Raw genomic sequence first — 16,722 nt, forward strand, 5'->3', positions numbered from 1 at the left:
CCAGACAGAACCAACGTACGTCTGCAATGTGTGCAAACTGCGGCGAATACACACTAAACGGCTCAGCAGCAGCCAATGGAAGAGCCTTTCAGCAGGTGACATGTCAAACAGGAAGGTTAAAGTGTAGGCTACTTCACTGCAGGGGGGGCGGGGTGGTAGTTAGAGCCAAGTAACATAGGGAATAGGGATGGGTATTTTAAAGAAAAATCCAGATCGATTGATCGCATGCTATACTCGATTGATCGTGTATTACTCGAAAAGGGGAAAAAAACGTATTAGAATATATTAGAATATTTATTTTTATTAAATTCTTTTACTTATTTTTGTTCATTCACGTATATATGTTTAAGGAAACCAACAAACAGTTATAATCTTACACTATACATGTAAAAAGATATGTAAAAATTAAAAAATTAAAACAAATAAAAATATCATAAAAATGTATAATTTCGATATTTATTTTTTTTACGATTTTTCTCATAGCTACGAGTAATCGATTAATCACGCCCATCCCTAATAGGGAATAGAGCACGACTAGGCGATATGGGAAGAAATGTATATACTTTTTTTTATATACATAATATATATGCTTAGGTATCACAGTTGATGTTCATCATATTGGATGGCGTGATAATGAAAGCTGTGATAGCTTAAACTGAAACAGGAATTTCCAATTGACATTCTCAAATATTTCACAACACACCTGAGGTGGATGGGGCAATGAGGGATGATAGCTAGGCAGTTTTGAAACATCGCCTGCATTTCCGCCCCTTACTGTACATGCAAAAGACTCATCGGTGTCGAAGGTTAACCAGACTTTTTAGCATTTGGTCCTCTCTCGCCATTATCACTAAGAGCAGGGTATTTGTGTGTGTGTGTGTGTGTGTGTGTGTGTGTGTGTGTGTGTGTGTGTGTGTGTGTGTGTGTGTGTGTGTGTGTGTGTGTGTGTGTGTGTGTGTGTGTGTGTGTGTGTGTGTGTGTGTGTGTGTGTGTGTGTGTGTGTGTGTGTGTGTGTGTGTGTGTGTGTGTGTGTGAGAGAGAGAGAGAGAAGCAGAGAGAGCTGACCCCGCCCCTCATACATACAGCCTCTCTTCTGGATTGGGAACAGCCTAACAGACTAATGTCTCAATCTTAACGCAAATTAGAGATGGAGATAGCAGAACCAGTAAATGTCTGAGTTTATCGATACTACAGTCGGTAATCATTTTATCCCCGGCGGCTGTTTATCCGTGACGATGAGCTGAGCGGCAAGCGCTGTGCGCCAGGTGAACAAACAGCATCTTAGCCTGATTGACCCAAATTATCTTGTCTTCGTCTCTTTTCACCAAAGAGACGTTAGTGATCAATGCAGGAGGAATGTGCATGTACTGTATATCCACATGTATGTGTGTGTTTGCTTGTTTGTGTGTTTGTGTGTACACAGCCGTTGTATGTGGCAGTGAATGGAAGACAACAATAATGTGTGTGTGTACACAACCTCCAGGTAACAGTGAATGGAAGACAGTGTGTGTGTGTGTGTGTGTGTGTGTGTGTGTGTGTGTGTGTGTGTGTGTGTGTGTGTGTGTGTGTGTGTGTGTGTGTGTGTGTGTGTGTGTGTGTGTGTGTGTGTGATTCAGATCACTGGGCATCGTCTGTGGTGTTTACCTGGCCTGCTGGGGCTGTGGAGACAGTTCTGGGGCACCATGGCACTGTGCATGGAGGTGGTCGCTCGACTGCTGAGATCGACCACCGTGGGGGCTGCGGGGGGCGTGGGCACCACCTGTGCTGGATGCTGGCGGGTTTGGTGCGCGGGGATGCCGTTCTCAGACAGGAACTCTTCCAGGTCCATGTACTCCAGCTGGAAGTTGTCCCCGTCGTAAGGCAAGGTCTTGTCCCACAGGGTCGGGCCCAGGAAGGCGGACTGTGGGTGGCTGGCTGTGCCGCTCTCATCCTCCAGCTTTTTGTCCTTTTCCTTCTCTTTTCCAAACCCTGTGAAGAAGAAGAAGAAGAAGAAGAAGAAGAAGAAGAAGAAGAAGAAGAAGAAGAAGAAGAAGAAGAAGAAGAAGAAGAAGAAGAAGAAGAAGGAGGAGGAGGAGGAGGAGGAGGAGGAGGAGGAGGAGGAGGAGAGAGGAGAAGAAGAAGAAGAAGAAGAAGAAGAAGAAGAAGAAGAAGAAGAAGAAGAAGAAGAAGAAGAAGAAGAAGAAGAAGAAGAAGAAGAAGAAGAAGAAGAAGAAGAAGAAGAAGAAGAAGAAGAAGAAGAAGAAGAAGAAGAAGTCTTTATTTGTCATGCAGCAACACACACATGTAAGATGGGCGACACACAGGAACACACAAGTGCCGATGAAATGCCTCTCTGCACTTGAGATCCTGCATAGGAAATGCGCCCTCTAGAGGGCTCTCCTTGAATCACATGGGACAACCCTTAAAACCCAAGGATGAAATGTAAATAGACTTTCTCCAGCAGATCAGAATGTAAATACTATGTCAGTGTCATGGGGAGATTAGGGGAAATTGTAACAATTTTCATACCTGAAGACCATTTTGAAATGACCAAACCTTTATGTAAAGGAAATTGTATCTGTTTTGTCTTTATCTATGTGATTTAAAACTATTCTATCTAACATTCTAACAATATAACATTGTGGTCATTGTGATTTTAAGACAAAATGTTATCTTTGTCCCCACATGCAGGGACAATTGTAACACCATATTGCAAATGTAACAACTTCATCCAAATGTTGTAGATTTTTTTTTTATTATTAATTATGTTCCTAATAGCAATGGTTATTAGAAGATTTGTATAGCTTAGTTCTGAACTCATTTTAACACTTTCTAACATCAATTGATTATTTTAAAGGATTTCTAATCAAACCTGCTTCTAATCAAACGTGCTTCCACTCCCCAATAATATTATGTGTTTGTTTGACCTGGACTCAGGCATTTAGTATAAGTAAACAGTTTTTAGTCATACATTTCCTGAATTACAATGAATGGTGACATAAAGTTACTGTCTCCTTCAATCTAGACCTAATCTCCCATTGATTACTAGGTTATACCATATTAATTCATGATAAATAACGCTATGTAATATCTATAAAACCCATGTCTTGTACTTTTCTTTTAAGAAATATATATATATACAGTATTTATGATACATAAATAAATAATGCATTAACCCCATTATAACACTGTTGAGGGCAATTGCAAACTAGCTATAACTTACTGTACAGCAAAGGAACTGTATCACTGGCCCTTGACCAAGATATTCATATTCAGACACTGAATATACATGATTCATTTCATGAAATATCAAAACAGCAAGAGGAAAATAAAGTTGACAGACAAAAAAACAGATAATTGTCCAAGAAATCTGCAGACATCAGTTTGTCCTACACCAAGGAATAGCCTGCATGTGTGCAGAGTGACTTTCACAAGTTGCTGTTTTGGTTTGGTGCAATTGCAGGTGTTACACTTACCCCTGGTCTCCCTTACCTCCATTATGAATAATCGGAGTATATTAATGAATATTGCACAAAGTAAATAACATTAGCCTAATGTTCTTTAGACGATGCCTCTCGTGAAACAAGATTCATTGGATATAATCAGCGATCGATTTATTTTTAGCAGTGCTGCTTGTTGTAGACTTGTTTTTCATGCAGTATCTCAAGAAACGAACGTTACTTCTTGTTCTTTCTGTCTGTTTTCCCTTTCTTTAACGAATGGCCTAAAACGATTAGGACTTTCATTGGGTCACTTCTGATGGTTTTAAATGAACCCTTCACTTCGTTCGGCTGATATCTGTCAAAGCCTGCAGGGTCTAACCTCCTGGACGCACCTCTACAAGCAATGCATGTTTACACACACAGCCCTGCCCCTGAGTGACAACAACAAACACAAATCAAGACTCACAATGCATTCGTGAAAAGTATTATTATTTACCTTCATCGTGATGAAACGGTAGCTTTAGAGGATTCTCCAACAGGGATTTCAGCACACCGTGGGTCGGTGGTAGGAAAGTTGAGTTTATAGAAAGAGGTCTGGCCATTTTCTCCATAGGTGGTGTTGTCAAGGGCGACGGGAGAATAACAGTACTTCCAAAACGCAACTCAATTTGTCAGCAGCACCCGGTAGAATCCTTGAAAAGCGCGACCCGACCTGGAGAACACAAATTGATATCCGAGGCTGCAGACTGGTCGGCCGTCGTCGGAGCGTCTCTGGCAAATAGCTGGAGGAGGAGGGAGGAGGGACCAGCCTGTAGGACGCGACCCTCCATGTGCTCGTCGTGACGTCACACAGTTGATAGGGAGAAGGGGCTGACCCTCTACTACACTGTAATAACTACAGGACCTGAAGCATCTGGATCTTGTAGGCAAAGATAATCCAAGGCCCCCCTTTGTTAACACTTAATACACACGATTAGTTAGTATATTAGGGCATACGGTGGACCCTCATCTGCACCTTGATTACACTGCCTACTTGCTCATTATGTGTACATTCATAGTTAATTATATTGTTTTGTTTACACTGCTTATTTTTTTTACTTTTCTACTGTACTATAATTTTATTGCCTGTATTATGTCTACTATTACCTACCATGCCCATACCTGTACCCCCCCCCCCATGCTGATATGATGCCTGAATTTTCCCAAGGGGATCAATAAAGGAATATCTTATCTTATCTTATAAGTAATTTATAAGCTATTAGTTGAATAACATTAGCCTAATGTTCAAACTAGATTATGTGGAAACTAATCATCGACAACAGAGCATGGGCTACATTTATAAATTATTAATACGTTTGTACGCTATAAACCATTAGAACTATTCTAATTTGTAACAATTAATGATTTGTTCAGCATTAAATAATGTTAACAAATAATGTGTGGTAACCTTGTAAATGCTTTCAACAATGTACAAATCTTTTGAGAAACATTCAACACTATAGACACGTCTTTGTTTCTCTTACATTTACCAAATGATTTATTCAATTTTAATCACCATTTGTAGAGGTTTTTGCAGCCTAAAGTGGTACTACGATCTACCATTTAAATGTCTCATTAAGTTCATGGATCACCGTAAAAGCCAGGCATCTCATACACAGCATCATATGAACCCACCCCTTACCATAACCCTAACCATAACCTCATCTCTAACCTTAACCTCAAGGGGGCACTCTGTCAGTATCAATGCCCCTGTTACGGTGATAGGGACACCGTATATCTGCGAGTGCCATCCTTCGGATGAGATGCTAAACCAACCGAGGTCCTGGCTGAATTCGGTCATTAAAGAACCTTCAACCCAGGACGCCTATCGTAAAGAGTAGGGGGTTCCCCGACGTTCCTGGCCAAATTCCCAATCAGGTCTTTGACATCAAGGCCACCTAATCATCCCTTCCCCTTAATTGGCTGATATCAATCCCTGTCTCCTGAACCGTTCAGCCATTGTGTAGTATGATGTGTGCCGGGTGCCAGTGTATGGCAGCCATTGAGCCTGCATACGTAGCCTAAGGTTGGGTGCTACCAGTGGTGGTGATGGAGGCGATGTCCACCCTACATTGTGGGGAGCGCTTTGGGTGTCTATAAAAGCGCTATATAAATGTAATGAATTAATTAATCATAACTGCCTATTGGTTCCTAGTGAATCCCTTAAGTTTATGTTGTTTGTGGACTACCTTTTACAGAACATTTCTCTATAAATGATCTGTATGTGTTTTAACAAATCATCTATTAATCATTAAACAAGCTTTTTGCAGCCTCTAATCTAAAGTGTAAACTATTCACCACATACAAATGTGTGTATTAAAGATATTTGTCATCTACCTTATTTCTCAAGTTTATAATCTATAACAGGTGACAAATACTGGAAAAGGTAGTCCTCAACGTATACACCCGATTGCACAAGGTTGTACAGTAGGTCATTTTATACAGCAAAGTCAAGTTTCCAAAAGACATTATTGTGTCACCACATTGAAATGGTTACTATGACTACACATGGATGCAATTTGGATCTACAGGAGTCTTATCTTTACAGCTGCTGCAACGGCTGATACAGTTGTGATTGGAGGATCAAGAAAAGAGGGCAGGACTCAAGATAGGTACATTTCATTCGGATATTTTGAGGTGAAAGGCCAAAGTAAATGGCCATACAGATTTATTTTCCCAGTCAAATTGTGTTAAACGTTGGAGAATGTTTCCATCCCTTTCCCAGTAACCTATAAATGGCGGATACTATCTACAGATTATTCAATATGTCCAGTTTCAGGTGATCACTATCATCACTTTAATTTTAGAATTTTGCCTTCTACAGCCTCTGAAAGACAGTAATGTCAGCTGAATCACAGACGAGAGACAATGAGAGTTTTATAGAGACAATGCTGACAACACAAGATGCAATAAACAGGCACATAGCTACTTTTGTTGAAACGTTATCACACAGAAATGCAATCTATTCATTGTTCATTGTAGGCTTCTGATGTCTGGTCTGGTCCATGGACTGAGTCAGTCCTTCATTCTTTGTCAATGGCACAGATCTATCACGGATAGACTCCTCATTGAAGAGTAATTAAATACAGACGGACAGACACTATGGATCATTGTAGCAGGGTGCTACGAGTCTTGGTTCATTGTAGCAGGGTGCTGAGAGTCTTGGTTCATTGTAGCAGGGTGCTACGAGTCTTGGTTCATTGTAGCAGGGTGCTACGAGTCTTGGTTCATTGTAGCAGGGTGCTACGAGTCTTGGTTCATTGTAGCAGGGTGCTACGAGTCTTGGTTCATTGTAGCAGGGTGCTGAGAGTCTTGGTTCATTGTAGCAGGGTGCTAAAAGTCTTGGTTCATTGTAGCAGGGTGCTACGAGTCTTGGTTCATTGTAGCAGGGTGCTACGAGTCTTGGTTCATTGTAGCAGGGTGCTACGAGTCTTGGTTCATTGTAGCAGGGTGCTACGAGTCTTGGTTCATTGTAGCAGGGTGCTACGAGTCTTGGTTCATTGTAGCAGGGTGCTACGAGTCTTGGTTAATTGTAGCAGGGTGCTGAGAGTCTTGGTTCATTGTAGCAGGGTGCTAAAAGTCTTGGTTCATTGTAGCAGGGTGCTACGAGTCTTGGTTCATTGTAGCAGGGTGCTACGAGTCTTGGTTCATTGTAGCAGGGTGCTACGAGTCTTGGTTCATTGTAGCAGGGTGCTGAGAGTCTTGGTTTATTGTAGCAGGGTGCTGAGAGTCTTGGTTCATTGTAGCAGGGTGCTACGAGTCTTGGTTCATTGTAGCAGGGTGCTACGAGTCTTGGTTCATTGTAGCAGGGTGCTACGAGTCTTGGTTCATTGTAGCAGGGTGCTGAGAGTCTTGGTTCATTGTTTTCTTGTTTTGGATGGGAAGAGTTAAAAAAAATAAAAATAAAAATAAAAGTAGACTGAACTCAAAGGAATATCTCTGAGAGAGGGAGGTTTTCTACTTGTGTCCTTGAAAGCATGATAAAAAAATGGCATTCTCAAACGGAACACTAACCCATCCATCTACATTCATTGCACACACATCCACATGGACACACTCACTTTAAACAAACACTCACCTTTAACATTCACTTTAGACACTTTAAACACTTTTAACACTACACCATATGTTATCTATTTATTACAAAAAGATTTGCACTACATCCATGCCTCGTTTTTGCATTTTAAAAAGGTTCGCATTTTGTACCTCGTTGTTTGCATTTTGTACTTCATTTTGTATTTTAGTTTGTATATTGTATATTTTGTATAGTGTTTGGACTTTATTCTTTTTACCTTTTTTTTTTCACGAGGTCACAAGAGTTTTTACCTGACCCAGTTTTAAGCAGGTGATGGCTGTAATTCTAGCCCAGCAGGTTGTGGCACATTGACACACCGTGTGCTCCAGCTTCCCCCGCCTGGAAGAGAGAGGCTGAGTCATACATTTAACCCTGTGTGTGGCGCTCACGTTTTTGTCACTCAATGTTCACGGGTCTGGTGGACCCACAGCATTACTGGGATTTTAAAACAATAAAGCCATAACAATGCATGTAAGAAATACATAACAGATGTTAACTTTATCTCAATGACACGCAATATAGACAGCATATGGTTAATATTAGCCATTTACCTCTACTAGATCACTAAATCAATAAAAGTGCTATCTGTTTTTTGTGATCAAATGTGATGTCTGTTAAAAAAACAAAAATAATCCATTGTAATTAAAGACGTGATAAATCATGTTTATCTTGAAAACTATAAATGAAACAAGGTAGAGGCAGACAGTGAAGGTACACAGTGAACCCTTTTGTTTAATATTATTTACCATATCTAATTGTTTTCACCTACAATTTCCACATGGGTTCAGTGGACCTGAACACCATATATAATATAAATGTGTAGGGGGGCAGGGGGTCACAGTGTGCACTCAATAGAAATGTGCTCACAGAAGATGAGGCAAGGCCAATGAGTCTCAGGTAAAAAAAAATAATAATAATAATAAAATATTATTATTGTATCATTTCTCTTTTAGTAAAGATTGAAAACAGGTCTCACAGACCTGAACACCACAGGAGGGGCAAAGGCCTTGCTACACTACATAGGCTACAGGCTACTGTGGTTTGTGTTTGGGATGTATTCGTCAGCCACAATTCCCATGGATGACATGATATGATATTTTAATTTATAATGCGCGCCCCAGCCAATTTTTACATCGGTCCGGGGCGCAGCCCGGGGAAAATACGAATAAATGGACAGGACAAAGGAGACAGGGAACCAGGCAGACGGATAGACAGAGAACATAAGTACACCTCAGACACACACAACACAACAGCAAAGTAACTCAGTCATCATCCAGAGCGAAAAGGTGGGTTTTAAGCAAGGCCTTAAAAGTCTGTACGGTGTTGGCAGACATGATGTTGAGAGGGAGCTTGTTCCACAGTGTGGGCGCCATCATTGCAAAGGCCCGGTAACCCTTTGTCACCAGTTTGGCCCACGGGACCCTCAGACACAGTTGGGCATTTGATCTGAGGGATCTGGAGCTGACGGGTTGGCTAGGTCTAGGATCTAGGTAGACATTTGCCATAACCTGAGGATATATATATATATATATACTGTATATATAAAAACATTTAGACAGAATGCAGTGCGAAATGTTGTGGCAGTGTCAATATGTAAATTCATAGCCTGATTATTTGGAGGTCTATGGTAAAAATCAGTGTATCAAGATTAACAGAGAAATATTAACACTTACAAAGCAAGTAGGAGTATATTAAATATTTTTTTAAATGAAAGTAGCATAAAATAAAATGGAATATATCAACTAAATTAGAATACAAATACAATAGAATAGAAAATAAGACAGGGCTGTACAAATGTACACTTGAACACAATGGACCTCATGATCGAACGTGTACGTAACTATCTTCGTAACTTTCTTGTAAGTCTGTTCGATCATGAGGTCCAATGTTTCTTAAACTATGGGTCGGGATCCACATTGTTCAGAAAGCCTGAATACTGTTGGTCAATACGCACAGAGCAGGTGATGTTAGAGGTTGATGCCATCAGCTCTTCTTCATGTTAGCATTGAACCAAAGTGAAATGTTGCTTAATGCTACTCAGAAAGACAGACAACTTGAACTTGTATTCACTTCCAAGACTGATAGTTGGGGGGGAGGGGGTGAAGGGCTAAACAACTTCAGGAGCATCTGGGCAGGTATCAATATTCCAATGCACAGTTTTGCTTGTTTGTACAGTGTGTGTGTGTTCCCCCCCCCCCCATGTACAGTTTTGCTTGTTTGTACAGTGTCCCCCCCCCCCCCAACCCCCTCCAATGTAAATTACCCAGTATGGTTGTCAATATCCCAATGTACCCAACCCCCCCCACACAACCCCACCCAACCTCCTCCAATGTACAGTTTTTACGTCAAATGTATATACTCCCTTTTCTTGACTCTTTTCGTATCACAAACAGTACTGTATTTGCAAATCTGGTATGTCATAAATGTATAGATGTAGCAGTACTGTCTATCTGTATGTCATGTATGTCATATATGTCCTGATGAATTGAAAATGGGGGACCCTGATGTAAAAAAGACGAAAGTCTTTCTCTGGTCTGCATCCCCTTAACAATTGTGTGTATTGAGCTGTACTGTATTGTACCCATTCTGCAATCTGTTAATAAAGTTTTCAATCAATCAATCAATCATGGGTGGGAAATATGCACAACAGTATATGTTGGATTCGACGTAGAAAGTCTCCATACAGTGGCATATGTTGGGTTCGACTTAGCAGTTGTTACCAACAGTATATCCAGAGTTTATCCAATGTGATTTCAACACATCTCAGAGAGGAGAGGAGAGGAGAGGAGAGCCATTCATGTTTGAGATCAGAATAACTACAATAAAATATACAAATATAATAATTTCATATCATAGAAGGAGCACTTTGGCCAATGAGGGCAAAGGGGCGGTACCACAGGGCATCTTCCTCGTGCGGAGAAGAACTCCATTCAGATACATAGATTCATCACAAACCGTCAATCAGCTGCAAGCAAAGTGGGAACGCTGAAATACTTCTATTATCTTATATAGTCCTCTAGTGTGCCTCCATGTAATATGTTACGCTCTCTGATAGTACAGAGATCATAGTAGAGTCATAAGATAAGATAAGATATTCCTTTATCGATCCTCTTGGCGAAATTCGGGCGTCTTCGGTCTCTCTCTCTATGGGCCCATCATCTTCCTGTAGGTCTACGTGATGAAGGACAGGGGGGGGGGAATTCTCTCTTTTTTGTTATTATCATTCCTTTTATTCTTATTTGTACTAGTAGAGTGATATCAATTTGAAGCCTATCATCAAAAGTCTGATGTGTGACTGTAGATATAGAGTGTGAATCTGAACACAGCGGCGCGTCTCTGAACCACTGGGGCAGCATTGATAAAGGACAGATATGGAGGGAATTTCAAAGAGCAGATAAAAAATATATAATTTCTTACCATGACTTTGTACTACAAAGCTTGACTTGTGTGCGTGTGTGTGCGTGTGCGTGTGTGTGTGTGTGTGTGTGTGTGTGTGTGTGTGTGTGTGTGTGTGTGTGTGTGTGTGTGTGTGTGTGTGTGCGTGCGTGTGTGCGTGCGTGCGAGTGTGTGTGTTTGGTGTGCATGCGTGCGAGTGTGTGTGTTTGTGTGTGTGTTTGTGTGTGTGTGTGTGTGTGTGTTCCTGCAATGTCATCTAAAGAAGCAGAAAGATTATGTGATTTCATGGAAAGTAATTGCCTCTCACAGGATGAGCATATCACGTTATTAAGAATTCTCTAAGCTTATTTCCCTCTTTTAATTTTCATTCATGTTCCTTGTACAGATAAAGAAAATATTTGCATTTGGGTGAATTCTATTAAAATCTGAATTTTGGGCGTGTTGACCATATAATTCAAATATTAGATTCTGATTCTAATTCCATGGTGCTGTTGAAATAGTGTTATTAAAAAACGCAACACATTAGTCCACCATGTTGGAAGAAACAATGGTTTCCATGTGCAAATCATGTGTTGATCTATGGGAAATATTTAAACAGAAATCTGCTGCTGTGTCTTATTACTGGATCTTGTAAACAATTCACAGTAGAACAGTAATATCACACTTTTCTAATGTTTACCATACTCTACCGCTGTACAGAAACGAGGCATTTGTTTTGAAAGTGGTTACCAAGTGGTTACAGTTAGCCATGTTGGAAGAAAGAGGACTACACAAACATTCTGTGCAAGGCCTCAATGCTACACGTTCATGACAAATCATATCACTGTTGTGCTTCTATTACATGAATATTCTTTCAAACTAAACTAAATTAAATAAATAATAGTAATGGTGATACAAAATAAATAAACAATAATAATAAATAAATAGATAAATAGATAAATAAATAAATAAATAAATAAATAAATAAATAAATAAATAAATAAATAAATAAATAAATAAATAAATAAATAAATAAATAAATAAATAAATAAATAAATAAATAAATACATAAATACATAAATACATAAATACATAAATAAATAAATACATAAATTAATTTTAAAAAGGGGGAAAAAGTAACGGTGATAATAATAATAATAATAATAATAATAATAATAATAATAATAATAATAATAATAATAATAATAATAATAATAATAATAATAATAATAATAATAATAATACATAAATAATGATTATATATTTTAAATAATTAATTAATACAAATACTACTTTAAAATAAGTAACCCATGTAAGGTACACGTGGACATACTCACAATAATGATCTAAATCTGATGGTGCAATTAAACCTGTTAATCCTACTGTTGCTGTCCCTGTGCGTTGGCTTCCTGTTGAGGCTGCTCTGAGCTGCTGTCCCTGTGCGTTGGCTTCCTGTTGAGGCTGCTCTGAGCTGCTGTCCCTGTGCGTTGGCTTCCTGTTGAGGCTGCTCTGAGCTGCTGTCCCTGTGCGTTGGCTCCCTGTTGAGGCTGCTCTGAGCTGCTGGCCCTGTGCGTTGGCTCCCTGTTGAGGCTGCTCCGGCCTAAAGAAGAGACAGCTCAGCAGGAATGGAGCTCCATCGTTGTCATCCATGGCAGGAGCTGAGTTGAAGCCTGTCAGAATGTGGATCGATTCCTCAAACAATCCATTCCTCACATCTCACAGCTGATTTAAAGACCCAATCCATAATCCATTATCCATAATCCAAATGTAAAAACAAAATGGATAGCTCCATCACCAAAAAAGTAGGAATGGAGAAATATTTGTATCTAATAGAGTTTTCGATACAAGGACTAATACTAGACACCAGGTGAATACAAGCTTTTAATTGGAATTGCTGTATTCTTCTGGCTGTGAAATGTTTATTTACATCTATATTTCTTTTGTAAAACTTGCAGTAAAATAGATACCGCAGCAAACTACGAGAGCGTTTGAGAAAATACCCCATATTCACACGACCCAAAAGAAACCCTGGATTGTGCCTTTAATCTGTCGTCTCACCTCTAAAGCACCAACGGGAACTTGTGTGCCTTTGCAAAGACGGCACCCGGTGCGAGCAGCTCGCCGTCGCACAGTTAACCTTCTGTAGTGTGGTAGTGAAAGGGTTAACCAAAGCAAGTGATTAGCAAAGCCTAAGATGACTCCCCATCAATATTCACACAATGCAGAAACATGTGCAAGACAATTATAACGACTGATAAACTCAAAAACCTCAGAGAAGCCTGAGTGAACGCTCCACTCCGGCGGCGATTAGAGCGCTTTCCCAGGAAGGGAGGGCCCCGCAGTGCAGCACTCTGAGAGAGAGCTGGTCCGCGAGCGAGCGGATAACCACGGAGTCCGTGTAATTGCTGTGCTAAGTGTTATATAACAGGAGTACTCTTCATCTCCCCTGCGCTGGAACAGCTCCAACATCGTTCCCTCGGCTTCAGGCCCTGCAGGATTATGACGTTTCCTATGATCCTTTTTTCAGAGAAAGAAATCTTTTTGGCGTCTAGCGTCTCTTGATCCCTTGCAGGCGTTGACCATAATTCGCACGGTGGCCATTTTGCTCTTGTGTGTCGTGCTCAGCTAAAACAATGTGAACAACATAAAAAATGAAATGAAAAACTGACCCAATGGACCACATTGACACGGCGGCCATTTCTCCTCTTATGTTGTGCTCAGGTTGGGAAAGGAATCACAAACTGAGCACAACATAAGAGGAGAAATGGCCGCCGTGTGAATGTGGTCAATTGGGTCCGTTTATATATATATATATATATATATATATATATATATATATATATATATATATATATATATATATATATATATATATATATATATATATTTGTTTTGTGTTGTTCACATAGTTTTAGTTATTTTTAGGCGAGTGAGTGGGCTGGATGTCCTTTTCTTTTGCAAACATTTCACAGCAGATCTGGGTCTCCAGCGTGAGGCGTGAGGCGTTTAAATCCACACAGCAACCTGAGACTGAGAGGAGGCACCGTGACGACGTTGCAATATGATGAAAGTACCCAGATGTCTCGGATACACTGATTAATACTAGATAGATTGTTTGATTGCTTGTGTGACATCATATCGACCCCCCGCCCCCCCACTCTTAGGTTAGATCTGCCTTGTTTTGGAAAACAAGAATAATTGCAAACCTTGCGCCGCCAATATCGATTTCCTGCTTCATTAGCGGACACTTCTCAGAATCAGTAGAACGTTGAGATTAAAAGCAGGGACAGGGTTTTAACAGATAGCAGACGTCAGCCATAAGGAATACTGTAACACACTAAATGTTCTGTTACAACTTTTATTTAATTTTATCCCTTGAACTCATCCTGGGAAGTTGGACTGCAGTGCAGTTGCTCTTTTCTTCCAGCGAGACCCTGCTCACTCTTACACAATTGACCTACTTCAAGCCACGCCCTCTTTTCTTGATCCTCCAATCATAACTGTTGCTTAACTCAGACAAAGGTCTGTCCGAAGGGGAAGCAAATGTTGTTGAGATAGGCTTGAAATAGGTCAATTACACACATTCCCAACTGGACACCATTACAACCCCATACTGCACTGGAGCCACTGGGGATGCAGGGCTCAAGGGTAGTTGTTATGGTAACAGCAGATCGATTCTCATCCGTATCAGACATTTTCCCAGCCGGTTTGTGGATCCCGGTTTGTCTCCACGTAACACATATTGTGTTGTCATTGTCTGTTTCATCTATTGTTGCTTCTTATGGTTGTGAAGTTTGGAAGTCTGGTGCTGCCTGGTGCTGCCTGGTGCTGTCTGGTGCTGCCTGGTGCTGCTTGGTTCTGCCTGCCTGGTGCTGTCTGGTGCTGCCTGGTGCTGTCTGGTGCTGCCTGGTGCTGTCTGCTTGGTGCTGCCTGCTTGGTTCTGCCTGCTTGGTTCTGCCTGCCTGGTGCTGTCTGCTTGGTGCTGCCTGCCTGGTGCTGCCTGGTGCTGCCTGGTGCTGCCTGGTGCTGCCTGGTGCTGCCTGCCTGGTGCTGCCTGTCTGGTGCTGCCTGGTGCTGTCTGGTGCTGTCTGCCTGGTGCTGCCTGGTGCTGTCTGGTGCTGTCTGCCTGGTGCTGCCTGGTGCTGTCTGCCTGGTGCTGTCTGCCTGGTGCTGTCTGCCTGGTGCTGCCTGGTGCTGTCTGCCTGGTGCTGTCTGTCTGGTGCTGCCTGGTGCTGTCTGCCTGGTGCTGTCTGTCTGGTGCTGTCTGCCTGGTGCTGCCTGGTGCTGTCTGCCTGGTGCTGTCTGTCTGGTGCTGCCTGGTGCTGTCTGCCTGGTGCTGTCTGTCTGGTGCTGTCTGCCTGGTGCTGCCTGGTGCTGTCTGCCTGGTGCTGTCTGTCTGGTGCTGCCTGGTGCTGTCTGCCTGGTGCTGTCTGTCTGGTGCTGTCTGCCTGGTGCTGCCTGGTGCTGCCTGGTGCTGCCTGGTGCTGTCTGTCTGGTGCTGCCTGGTGCTGTCTGCCTGGTGCTGTCTGTCTGGTGCTGTCTGCCTGGTGCTGTCTGCCTGGTGCTGTCTGTCTGGTGCTGTCTGCCTGGTGCTGCCTGGTGCTGCCTGGTGCTGTCTGGTGCTGTCTGCCTGGTGCTGCCTGGTGCTGTCTGCCTGGTGCTGCCTGGTGCTGTCTGCCTGGTGCTGCCTGCCTGGTGCTGCCTGGTGCTGCCTGGTGCTGCCTGGTGCTGTCTGCCTGGTGCTGCCTGGTGCTGTCTGCCTGGTGCTGCCTGGTGCTGCCTGGTGCTGCTGCCTGGTGCTGCCTGGTGCTGTCTGCCTGGTGCTGTCTGCCTGGTGCTGCCTGCCTGGTGCTGCCTGCCTGGTGCTGTCTGCCTGATGCTGCTGCCTGGTGCTGTCTGGTGCTGCCTGGTGCTGTCTGCTTGGTGCTGCCTGCTTGGTTCTGCCTGCTTGGTTCTGCCTGCCTGGTGCTGTCTGCTTGGTGCTGTCTGCTTGGTGCTGCCTGCCTGGTGCTGCCTGGTGCTGCCTGGTGCTGCCTGGTGCTGCCTGGTGCTGCCTGCCTGGTGCTGCCTGTCTGGTGCTGCCTGGTGCTGTCTGGTGCTGTCTGCCTGGTGCTGCCTGGTGCTGTCTGGTGCTGTCTGCCTGGTGCTGCCTGGTGCTGTCTGCCTGGTGCTGTCTGCCTGGTGCTGTCTGGTGCTGTCTGCCTGGTGCTGTCTGCCTGGTGCTGCCTGGTGCTGTCTGCCTGGTGCTGTCTGTCTGGTGCTGCCTGGTGCTGTCTGCCTGGTGCTGTCTGTCTGGTGCTGTCTGCCTGGTGCTGCCTGGTGCTGTCTGCCTGGTGCTGTCTGTCTGGTGCTGCCTGGTGCTGTCTGCCTGGTGCTGTCTGTCTGGTGCTGTCTGCCTGGTGCTGCCTGGTGCTGTCTGCCTGGTGCTGTCTGTCTGGTGCTGCCTGGTGCTGTCTGCCTGGTGCTGTCTGTCTGGTGCTGTCTGCCTGGTGCTGCCTGGTGCTGCCTGGTGCTGCCTGGTGCTGTCTGTCTGGTGCTGCCTGGTGCTGTCTGCCTGGTGCTGTCTGTCTGGTGCTGTCTGCCTGGTGCTGTCTGCCTGGTGCTGTCTGTCTGGTGCTGTCTGCCTGGTGCTGCCTGGTGCTGCCTGGTGCTGTCTGGTGCTGTCTGCCTGGTGCTGCCTGGTGCTGTCTGCCTGGTGCTGCCTGGTGCTGTCTGCCTGGTGCTGCCTGCCTGGTGCTGCCTGGTGCTGCCTGGTGCTGCCTGGTGCTGTCTGCCTGGTGCTGCCTGGTGCTGTCTGCCTGGTGCTGCCTG

The 16,722-nt window shown here is 43.2% G+C and overlaps 1 protein-coding gene across 1 annotated transcript in view; it reads right to left on the bottom strand.

The window, feature by feature from the left end:
- The window catches only part of hlfa (HLF transcription factor, PAR bZIP family member a), a 36,586-nt gene extending 32,420 nt beyond the window's left edge, over positions 1-4,166 (bottom strand). Inside the window, exons 1-2 of the mRNA XM_084328429.1 lie at positions 3,919-4,166; positions 1,645-1,968 (exon numbers count right to left, since the gene is read on the bottom strand). Coding sequence (XP_084184555.1) covers positions 1,645-1,968; positions 3,919-4,033 — 439 coding nt within the window. The 5' untranslated portion in view covers positions 4,034-4,166. The remainder of the gene's footprint in view (positions 1-1,644; positions 1,969-3,918) is intronic.
- Positions 4,167-16,722: the final 12,556 nt, after the last annotated feature.

The sequence above is a fragment of the Notolepis coatsorum genome (genome assembly GCF_963971535.1).
Source record: "Notolepis coatsorum genome assembly, chromosome: 14".
Lineage (NCBI taxonomy): Eukaryota > Metazoa > Chordata > Actinopteri > Aulopiformes > Paralepididae > Notolepis > Notolepis coatsorum.